At 38.7% G+C, this 12,293-nt stretch overlaps 1 protein-coding gene across 2 annotated transcripts in view; it reads right to left on the reverse strand.

Annotated features, from left to right (window-relative positions):
• Positions 1–1,373: 1,373 nt before the first annotated feature.
• cpn1 (carboxypeptidase N, polypeptide 1) overlaps positions 1,374–12,293 on the reverse strand; it is a 157,972-nt gene continuing 147,052 nt past the window's right edge. For both annotated transcript variants that reach the window (XM_071392564.1, XM_071392563.1), the window contains 2 exons: positions 2,541–2,659; positions 1,374–1,959 (listed from right to left, as the gene is read on the reverse strand). In XM_071392564.1, the coding sequence (XP_071248665.1) occupies positions 1,849–1,959; positions 2,541–2,659 (230 nt within the window). In that variant the 3' untranslated portion in view covers positions 1,374–1,848. The remainder of the gene's footprint in view (positions 1,960–2,540; positions 2,660–12,293) is intronic.

The raw sequence follows: 12,293 nt of genomic DNA on the forward strand, positions 1-12,293 counted from the left end.
TTTGCAGAAATCGCTATGCAATTTCCTGGTTGCTAAAATTCTAATAGTTGGCCTAATTTCAGTTTATGTTATGAAACAAGCAAGTCTAGTGTAGAGAATCATTGTACCATCTAAATTGCTGTGAAATAACTTTTCCATACCTAAAATATTGGTGGTGTAAGCTGGTGTACAAAAACGAAAGTAGAAGATGCAAAAACAAAACCTGAGAACATGAAGCAAAGAAATAGCTCTGTCTACCCCTTCTTAGACTTGCTTTTAATGAGAATGACAGATCTATAACACACATTTATATGTGAATTTGGTCAGGTTGTCCAAAAAGTTACATATTGCAGCTTTAAAAAGTCAGTAAAAAGAGCCAAACTTCCCTTCACTAATTTCCACAGTGATTTTCACATGTTGCTTGCAAACGTATTTACAACACTGAAATTAAACATTTGTATACAAAAAAATATTGGTTGAAGCTGGTGTACAAAAACGAAAGTAAAAGATGCAAAAAAGAAACTTAAAACAGGAAGCAAAGAAATAGCTTCTTAGACTTGCTTTGAATGAGAATGACAAATCTATAACCAGTAGTGTAAAGTACTTAAGTAAAATTACTTTGAAGTACTACTTAATTCGTTTTGGGGGTATCTGTACTTTACATTACTATTTGTATTTTTGCTAACTTTCTGTACTACATTCCTAAAGAAAATAATGTACTTTTTACTCCATAAATTTTCCCTGACACCAAGAAGTACTCGTTACATTTTGACAGGAAAATGGTCCAATTCACAAACTTATCAAGAAAATATCCCTGGTCATCCCTACTGCCTCTCATCTGGCGGACTCACTAAACACAAATGCTTTTATTGTAAAGGATGTCTGAGTATTGGAGTGTGCCCCTGGCTATCAGTCAATAAAAATAGTGCCATCTGGTTTGCTTAATATAAGGAATTTGAAATGTTTTTTCTTTTGATACTTAAGTACATCTTAGCAATACCATTGACTTTTGATACTTAAGTATATTTAAAACCAAATAATTTTAGACTTTTACTCAAGTAGTATTTTACAGGGTGACTTTCATTTTTACTTGAGTCATTTTCTGTTAAGATATCTTTACTTTTACTCAAGCATGACAATTGAGTATTTTTTACACCACTGTCTATAACCTACATTTCTATGTGAATTTGGTCGAGTCCCCCAAACAGTTACATATTGCAGCTTTAAAAAGTCAGTAAAAGGAGCTGAACTTCCCTTCACTAATTTCCACAGTGATTTTCACATGTTGCTTCCAAACTTATTACAACGATGAAATGAAACATTTGTTCACAAAAAATATTGTCCTCACATATTAGCATAATTTTTTATATTGTAAATCATAGGAATTAGCCGACTTGAGTGTAGTATTCCTTTAATTAACTAAAGCTAGTATCACATTATAAGATATCATATTTCATAAAACCAATTATTTCAACAATTCATCTTTATTTTTATCTTTAAATAATTGTTTATCTTTATAGTATTGAAATGATGTGCTATGCTGCTATATAGATATTTTTGCACATCATATTATTGCCTCTAAAATGTATACGACTTCAATGACTAATACATAAAGTAAAGCATTCACCACCTTTTATTGTTGATTCATTTCATGAAATTACTGGAAATCAATGTATTTTTTTTACTCAAAATGTGAACACGAAAACTGTCCTTAAAAATCACAAAATTATAGAGCTCATACAGTACAAATCATGAGTAAATCAGGCTTACAAAATAGGTGTATCTTTAAGTGACATTTATTACACATTGTCAATCGTTCCCTCTGCGTGGACATGTGGGTGTGTTCTTTGTTTATCTCACACCCATGTCTCATCTTGGGCCCAGGTTTAGGGGGACCTTAGCTGAGAAGAGGTTTTTCTTGCTGTGGTGGGACTGTGTCAGATTTGTGTCTTTTGGTGCCACTTTCAGGTAAAAGTGCAACTGTAATGAGTAAGAAAATAGAACATTGAGTTTGAGGGACAGACTTGCAAAACCGAATGAAATTAAAGACATCCTCCGGAACTTTGACAACTAGTAAGTTTTTTTTTAAACCTCCCGCTTTGGTCTGGATGTGTCAATGTGTAGTTCATACATGCATAATCTATGAGCAGAATTACTGTTTTACCTCAATTAGCCACAAAATCCCAGGTTTGAAAGTTACTGTTCACTGGAAGCTGTGCAGCGCAATTTTCCCTACATTTTCCTCCACATGGGCCAGCCCCCTAGCAATTCATTTTCTAGCCAATGAGCTTCAGCCCCATGCCATTTGAGTGACAGCTAGCAAGATGCCCACACAGCAGAGTCAGACAGAGAGATCAATGACGTGGTGCACATATCTGCAAATATGTGATGTAGTACGCAATTTTTGGTGACCATTTTTGACTTGTGAGTTATACTTTCAGATCTACTGGCTAAAAAGTGTACAAAAGTACAGGAGGAACTCTTTAAACAAAAATTGTTTTAAGGCTGATATCATGCCTAACATTTGAATAAACTCTCATTCTCCTCTCACACAGTCTCACCTGTATAGCCTCAGCAGGTCCCACTGTCACCGTGCTGGTAGAGGGCAAGTATCCTGATGCTGATGCTGTCACAGTGTAGGTGCCTGGTAACAGCAATCTGAAGTAATCTCCATCCACACCTCAAAGACAACATACAAGTAACATAGGTTCAGTGTACACTCCTGAAAAATACAACAGCTTGTGGCTGCCATGACAGCCTGAGCTAAGGGTATGGCCACATTGAGATTTTGTGTACAAAAATTGTGGATGAAACCAATGCTTTTTCAATGGCAATCATCTGTCAACGGAGATGATTGTCCGACAATGTCTGCAACTCATCTGCAAAAATTGAGATAAGCTGAACTTTTGACAGACAATGATATACATCATATACTGTACACGATTTCATCGGTGTTCATGAATCTCAGTATGGCAATTAAAAATAATTAGGTCCTACTTGAATTTGTCCTCAAAAGATGTGGTTATTATGGAGAATGCCCTGTTAGAACAAAAGTAGTGTAGACACTGCATGTTTACTCAAAATCTTTACTCCATATTCGGGTGGTAGCTCGCGTTCGCTCACGAAAGCCTGGGGAAGTTCATAATGGAAAAGTATGAAAGGAGTGCATATTGCCAGTGGCTCTTAGCGAGTGGTTGTGCGTGGAAACTATTTTTCAAAAACAGCCACCCTGTCCATCCCTCGTCCTCCGCAAATTATCATTCTAGAGTAAGCAACTTGACTGTGCTAGGATAGCTAGAATGCTTCTTATTTATTTTTACATTTGGAAATTGTTTTTAATTTTATATAATTTGGTAAAACGCCGCACTCTAAAAAAATTTGCGTTAAAAACAAGCCAAGTTGGGATATTTGGTAACCCAGCGCTAGATAAATATTGGACAGAACACACGCTGGGTTAGTTTGACCTAGCCAGTTGGGTTGTGTGAATAACCCAACATTTTGGGTTGTTGGGATTATACAAACATGGGTTAATATAACCATCATTTGTTTTTTTCCACTTTCATGCTGGGTTAGCATGAAATAATCCTTAGATTATTTTCAGGAGGCCAAAAAAATATGCAGACAATTACATTGATAGAAGCCACAATCTATCTGAAATATTAAAATTGATCTACCCCCTCCAAAAAAACATATTTTATACAGTACCAGTCAAAAGTTTGGACACACCTACTCATTCAAGAGTTTTTTCTTTATTTTGTACTATTTTCTACATTGTAGAATAATATTGAAGACATAAAACTATGTAGTAACCAAAAAAGTGTTAAACAAATGAAAATATATTTTATATTCTTCAAAGTAGCCACCTTTTGCCTTGATGACAGCTTTGCACACTCTTGGCATTCTCTCAACCAGCTTTAGCTGGAATGAGTTCCCACATATGCTGAGCACTTGTTGGCTGCTTTTCCGTCACTCTGTGGTTCAACTCATCCAAAACCACCTCAATTGGGCTGAGGTTGGGTGATTATGGAGGCCAGGTCATCTGATGCTGTAACGGTTTTCTTCTTGGGATGAAGGAGAGGACCAAAATGCAGCGTAGCCAGTGCTCAACATGTTTAATTAAACAATAACCGTGAACACTTAACAAATAACAAAATAACAAACCGTGAAAACCGAGACAGACCTATCTGGTGCAGAACACAAACACAGAGACAGGTAACAAACACCCACAAAAGCCTACTGCCTATGGCTACCTTAAATATGGCTCCCAATCAGAGACAAATGAATGACAGCTGTCTCTGATTGAGACCCAATCTAGGCAGCCATAGACATAACTAGACAACCTAACAAACACTATCCCATACACATACAACACCCATAGACTAACCAAACACATACAACATACAATGCCCACCCCAACTCACGCCCTGACCAACTAAACATAATCAAAATAACATAAAAATAGGTCAGGAACGTGACAGATGCAGCACTCTCCTTGGTCAAATAGCTCTTACACAGACTGGAGGTGTGTTTTGGGTCATTGTCCTGTTGAAAAACAAATGATAGTCCCACTTAGCGCAAACCAGATGGGATTGTGTATCAGATGGGACTGTGTATCGCTGCAGAATGATGTGGTAGCCATGCTGGTTAAGTGTGCATTGACTTCTAAATATATCACCTACAGCGTCACCAGCTAAGCACCCCCACACCATCACACCTCCTCTATGCTTCACGGTGGGAACCACACATGTGGAGATCATCTGTTCACCTACTCTGCGTCTCACAAAGACACGGTGGTTGGAACCAAAAATCTCAAATTAGGACTCATCAGACCAAAGGACAGATTTCCACCGGTCTAATGTCCATTGCTCATGTTTCGTGGCCCAATCAAGTCTCTTATTATTATTATTGGTGTAGTGGTTTCTTTGCAGCAATTCGACCATGACGGACTGACTCACAGTCCAGACAGCTGATTTTGAGATCTGTCTTTTACTTGAACTCTGTGAAGCATTTATTTGTCCCGCAATTTCTGAGACTGGTAACTCTAATGACCTTTACCTCTGCAGTAGAGGTAACTCTGGGTCTTCCTTTCCTGTGGCGGTCCTCATGAGAGCCAGTTTCATCATAGCGCTTGATGGTTTTTGCGAATGCACTTGAAGAAACTTTCAAAGTACTTTGAAGTTTCCGGATTGACTGACCTTCGTGTCTTAAAGTAACGATGGACTGTCGTTTCTCTTTGCCTATTTTAGTTGTATTTGCCATAATATGCACTTGGTATTTTACCAAATAGGGCTATATTCTGTATACTATCCCTACACAACTGATTGGCTCAAACGCAAGAAATTCCACAAATGACCTTTTAACAAGGCACACCTGTTAACTGAAATGCATTCCAGGTGACTACCTCATGAAGCTAGTTGAGAGAATGCTAATAGTGTGCAAAGCTGTCATCAAGGCAAAGGGTGGCTACTTTGAAGAATGTAAAATATATTTTATTTGTTTATTAACACTTTTTTTGGTTACTACTTAATTCCATATGTGTTATTTCATAGATTTGAGGTCTTCATTATTAAACTACTATATATATACACAGTACCAGTCAAAAGTTTGGACACACCTACTCATTTCAGGGTTTTTGTATATTTTTGATATTTTCTACATAGTAGGGCATCTATAAGCCTCATGAAGCTTCTAAACTATCAGTGTTCAAGAATAACATGTGATAACTATACAGCAAAACAGATGAACAGGAATGACGTTTACTCTCACAGGTGGCCAGAAATAACTACCCGCTGGATCATATCTCAATAACTCAGCATCAATAACCCAACCTGGCTCTTTTTAAATAAAACATCCCAACTAAGTGGCCCAATGCTTGCATGTGAGTAGCAGTTATTGGCTGTTACGTTTCGAATTTCTGCCTTTGTTTGAAGGTGCTTATCTTGTTATGGCTTTTGGGGGCAGTATTTTGACATCTGGATGAGAAGCATGCCCAAAGTAAACTGCCTGTTACTCAGGTCCAGAAGCTAGGATTTGCATATTATTGGTAGATTTGGATAGAAAACACTCTAAAGTTTCCAAAATTGTTAAAATAATGTATGTGAGTATAACAGAACTGATATGGCAGGTGAAAACCTGAAGAAAATCCATCCAGGAAGTGGGATATTTTTTATGTGTGTAGTTTTCAATTGAATGCCTAAACAGTATGTGTTGGGTTAGGACCCAGCTTGCAGTTCCTATGGCTTCCATAGATGTCAACAGTCTTTAGACATTGTTTCAGGCTTGACTTCTGAAAAATGAGACCATTTTCTAAGTGGACTGTAGAATGAACCAGAGCTAGTTTGCGCGTATGACCGATTGCGCGCCCTTCGTTCTTTTTCCTTTCTATTGAATACGCTATTGTCCGGTTGAAATATTATCGATTATTTAGACAATAGACAACCTGAGGATTAATTCTAAACATTATTTGACATGTTTCAACGAACTTTACCGGTACTATTAGGATGTATTCGTCTGCATGTTGTGACCGCCATTGAGCCAGTGGATTACTGAAGAAAACGCACCAAGATAACTGAGTTATTGGGAAATAAAGAGGGACTTTATCAAACAAAACAAACATTTATTGTGTAACAGGGACTCTTGTGACTGCAACCATATGAAGATCATCAAAGGTAAGTGATTCATTTTATCGCTATTTCTGACTTTCGTGACTCCTCTACTTGGCTTGAAAATGTTTGTATGCTTTTGTATGCGGGGAGCTGTTCTCAGATAATCGCATGGTATGCTTTCGCTGTAAAGCCTTTTTGAAATCTGACACAGGAGCTGGATTAATTAACAAGAAGTTTATCTTTAAGCTGATGTATAACACTTGTAACTTTTATGAATGTTTATTATGAGTATTTCTGTATTTTGAATTTGGCGCTCTGCAATTTCACCGGCTGTTTTGGAGGTGGGTCGCTAGCGGAATGCCTGCGCCAGAGAGGTTATTCCGGTTGTTGGGAGTGGCAAATGCATTTTCTTTTTCATTTGCATGAATATATGCACATAACATAAATGGGATCATCATCAAACTGTGGGATGTGACAACTAATGGGGAATTTTGTTCCGGTACGCTGATCTTTTGTCTCTGATCATTTGGACAAATCACGGTTTTGCTGGTGGTCGCATCTTTGGAATTTCGGAAGTGGAGGGGACATTTGGCCTATATACTTTCCCGAAACTTGCAGAGGCAGATCCTCGTTCTAGTATATTTTCTCACACAACTTCCCCAGAACGTAATCGAGCATCTGACACAAATACGAGATTTTAATTCAGGGTTTTCAAATTTAACACCTCACCTACGTGTGTGTGTGCTAGTTATTTATTTACCACAGTGCAGAACCTAGCATACACTCTTAGAACAAAAATATAAATGCAACATATAACAATTTCAACTATTTTACTTAGTTACAGTTCATATAAGGAAGTCAGTCAATTTAAATTAATTAATTAGGCCCTAATCTATGGATTTCACGAGACTGGGAATACAGATATGCATCTGTTGGTCACAGATACCTTACAAAAAAGGTAGGGGTGTTGATTGGCAAACCAGTCAGTATCTGGTTTGACCACCATTTGCCTCGTGCAGCGCGACACATCTCCTTCTCATAGAGTTGATCAGGCTGTTGATTGTGGCCTGTGGAATGTTGTCCCACTCCTCTTCAATGGCTTTGCGAAGTCACTGGATTTTGGTGGGAACTGAAACACGCTGTCTTAAACGTCGATCCAGAGCATCGCAAACATGTTCAATGGGTGACATGTCTGGTGTTTGTATGCAGGCCATGGAAGAACAGGGACATCTTCAGCTTCCAGGAATTGTGTACAGATCCTTGCGACATGGGGCCATTAATTATTATGCTGAAACACGAGGTGCTGAATGGCACGAAGGGGTCTCAGGATCTCGTCACGATATCTCTATGCATTCAAATTGCCATAAAAAAATGCAATCGTGTTCATTGTCCATAGCTTATGCCTGCCCATACCAGAACCCCACTGCTACCATGGGCCACTCTGTTCACAGAGTTGATATCAGCAAACCATAAACACTGTCTGCTATCTGCCCTGTACAGTTGAAACCGGGATTCATCCGTGAAGAGCACAGTTCTCCAGCGTGCCTGTAGGCATCGAAGGAGAGCGTTTGCCCACTGAAGTTGGTTACGACACCGAACTACAGTCAGGTCAAGACCATGGTGAGGACGACAAGCATGCAGATGAGCTACCCTGAGACAGTTTCTGAAGGTTTTTGCAGAAATTCTTCGGTTGTGCAAACCCACAGTTTCATCAGCTGTCCAGGTGGCTGGTGTCAGACGACCCTGCAGGTGAAGAAGCCGGATGTGCATATCCTGGGCTGGCGTGGTTTACACGTGGTCTGCAGATGTGAGGCTGATTGGACGTATTGCCACATTCTCTAAAACGACATTGGTGACGGTAGAGAAATTAACATTAAATTCTCTGACAACAGCTCTGATGAACATTCCTGCAGTCAGCATGCCAACTGCATGCTGCCTCAAAATCTGTGGCAATGTGTTGTGTGACAAAACTACACATTTTAGAGTGGCCTTTTATTGTCCCCAGCACAAGGTTCACCTGTGTAAGTATCATGCTGTTTAATCAGCTTCTTGATATGCCACACCTGTCAGGTGGATGGAATACCTTGGCAAATGAGAAAGGTGCTCCAAAGCTTTTTACTGTCATTCTTTATATCATTTATCTTTGTTTCATAGTATATATATTTTTTTTTTTAGCTTAGTCACAAGCTTTCTTAATTTGCAGTACGTTTGCCAATCAGTTGGGCTGCCAGACTTACTTGCCATACTTTTTACCTCATCCTTCTCAACCAGACAATTTTTTAATTCCTCATCAATCCACAGGGATTTAACAGTTTTTACAGTCATTTTCTTCATGAGCGCATGCTTATTAGTGACTGGAATAAGCAATTTCATAAATGTGTCAAGTGCAGCGTCTGGTTGCACCTCATAATTCACCACAGACCAGTGGGGATGGTGTCGCGGGGTGATGAGACATAGCATTTTCCTTCATGGCCAAAAAGCTCAACTTTAGTCTTATCTGACCAGAGTACCTTCTTCCATATGTTGGGGGAGTTTCCAACATGCCTTTTTGCTTATTTTTTTCTTTAAGCAATGGCTTTTTTTCTGGCCACTCTTCCGTAAAGCCCAGCTCTGTGGAGTGTACGGCTTAAAGTGGTCCTATGGACAGATACTCCAATCTCCGCTGTGGAGCTTTGCAGCTCCTTCAGGGTTATCTTTGGTCTCTTTGTTGCCTCTCTGATTAATGCCTTCCTTGCCTGGTCCATGAGTTTTGGTGGGCGGCCCTCTCTTGTCAGGTTTGTTGTGATGCCATATTCTTTCAATTTTTTATAATGGATTTAATGGTGCTCCATGGGTGGTGCTCCATGAGTTATAACCCAATCCTGATCTCACATAGCGTTTTTCTTGATGGCCAAAAAGCTTAACTTTCGTCTCATCTGACCAGAGTACCTTCTTCCGTTGGTCTTCATGGTGCCGCTTGCTTGGTGGTGCCCCTTGCTTAGTGGTGTTGCAGACTCTGGGGCCTTTCAGAACAGGTGTATATATATACTGAGATCATGTGACAGATCATGTGACACTTAGATTGCACACAAGTGGACTTTATTTAACCAATTATGTGACTTCTGAAGGTAACTGGTTGCACCAGATCTTATTTAGGGGCTTCATAGCAAAGGGGGTGAATACATATGCACGCAACCACTTTTCCGTTTTTGAATTTTTAAAACAAGTTATTTTTTTCATTTCACTTCACCAATTTGGACTATTTTGTGTATGTACATTACATGAAATCCAAATAAAAATCTGTTGAAATTACAGCTTGTAATGCAACAAAATAGGAAAAAGTCCAAGGAGGATAAATACTTTTGCAAGGCACTGTAGGAAACAATTTTAATACTTGTAACATTAATCTCTAAGCTGATGACACAGTTTTGTATTCCTGTGCCACCTCAGTGCAGCAGTCCATTTGTGAACTTCTGCATGACTTTGATTCAATTCAGAAATCATTTACAGATCTTATTCAAATAAAATAAAATGTAATTTGTCACATGCACCGAATACAACAGGTGTACAGTGAAATGCTTACTTAGAAGCCCTTAAAGATATACTTCTCCTTAATGCAACCGCTGTGTCAGATTTTTAAAAAATGCTTTACGGAAAAAGCACACCATGCAGTAATCTGAGTACAGCGCTGAGGCACCAAAACAAGCCATACAGATACCCGCCATGTTGTGGAGTCAACAGAAGTCAGAAATAGCATTATAAATATTCACTTACCTTTTATGATCTTGATCGGAATGCACTCCCAGGAATCCCAGTTCCTCAATAAATGTTTGTTTTGTTCGATAAAGTCCATGATTTATGTCCAAATACCTCCTTTTTGTTTGCGCGTTTAGTTCACAAATCCAAATTCAAGAGGCACAGGCACTTAGTCCAGACAAAAAGTTAAAAAAAGTTATATTACAGTTTGTAGAAACATGTCAAACGATGTATAGAATCAATCTTTAGGATGTTTTTAACATCAATATTCAATAATGTTTCAACCGGACAATTCCTTTGTCTTTAGAAATGAAAAGGAACAGAGCTCACGCTCACCGGCGCGCGCCTGATTTAGCTCATGGCGTTCTGCCAGACCCCTGACTCAAACAGCTCTTATTCGCTCCCCCTTCACAGTAGAAGCCTGAAACAAGGTTCTAAATACTGTTGACATCTAGTGGAAGCCTTAGGAAGTGCAATCGGACAATTACACTGTATATTGGATAGGCAAAGACTTGAAAACCTACAAACCTCAGATTTCCCTCTTCTTGGTTGGATTTTTTTCTCAGGTTTTTGCCTGCCATATGAGTTCTGTTATACTCACAGACATCATTCAAACAGTTTTAGAAACTTCAGAGTGTTTTCTATCCAAATCTACTAATACTATGCATATCTTAGCTTCTGGGAAGGAGTAGCAGGCAGTTTACTCAGGGAACCTTATTCATCCAAGCTACTCAATACTGCCCCCAGCCATAAGAAGTTAACTAGTCCTGAACATCTCTAAAAGCATTGTACAAATCATTCCCTAAGTTCTACCTCAAATAAATCTGATCATGAGTAATGTGGCTGTTGAGATAATTGAGGAGACTAAATTACTTGGTGTTACATTGGATTGTAAACTGTCATGGTGAAACAACATATTGATTCAATGATTGTAAAGTTGGGGAGAGTTCTTTCTGTGATAAGGAACCTCAAAGCAGGCTCTAGTTTTATCTTATTTTGATTATTGCCCAGTCATATGGTCAGATACTGCAAAGAAGGACCGAGAAACTTCAGCTGGCCCAGAACAGAGCGGCATGTCTTACTCTTCACTGTAATTGGAGGGCTAATATCAATACTATGCATGCCAGTCTCTCTTGGCTAAAAGTTGAGGAGAGACTGACTGCATCGCTTATTGTTTTTATAAGAAACAATGTGTTGACAATTCTAAATTGTTTGCAAAGTCAACACAGCACTAACACACACACTTACCCAACCAGACATGTCACCAGTAATAATTATAATAATTCAATATTAAACAGATTTTGGCAGTAGGCAGATTTTACAATAGTCATGTAATGGTAACTAACCCACTTTTGTACATCGCGCAGTTCCGTACAATTGACCTTATTTAGCGCCCAAAAAACGTAATACTTCCAGGTCAACTGTAATATGACCACCATTGTAAAGCCCAATTTCTCACCTTTCCAACAAAATCAAAGACGAGAACGCCACGCTGCCCGTCTCTGCATGATTTTAGTAGGTAATGGAGCTTCGCCAGGTCTTTTTAAAACGGCTACTGAGTGATAGTAGCGAAGGCTACTTAGTGATAGTGAAAGGGGGAGATATGTTGTGAAGAGAAACTGCTTTTTCACCCGATTTGTCCAACTTATCAACTCTAAAATGTAAATAAAACACTATAAAGAGTTTATATAATATCTCATTGCATACCTGTTTGAAGGTTTGTGTCGAATTTGATGAGGCGTTTAGGGCTGCGCTAAAGTTAGCTTCACAAGTAAACTGCGGCTGTCGCGACTTTTGAGATTCATGATGGCTCGCAATAATGACGCAAAAAATGTACCATGATTGAATTAACCACTGTATTGATGAACTCACATGTAATTCACTTAAACTCACCATTTGATTATGTCTTGATAAATAAATAAATACAGTTAAATAAACAATATTAACATAAAAAAGAAATAACTAACAACAGTT

Source organism: Salvelinus alpinus, chromosome 3 (assembly GCF_045679555.1).
Source record: "Salvelinus alpinus chromosome 3, SLU_Salpinus.1, whole genome shotgun sequence".
Lineage (NCBI taxonomy): Eukaryota > Metazoa > Chordata > Actinopteri > Salmoniformes > Salmonidae > Salvelinus > Salvelinus alpinus.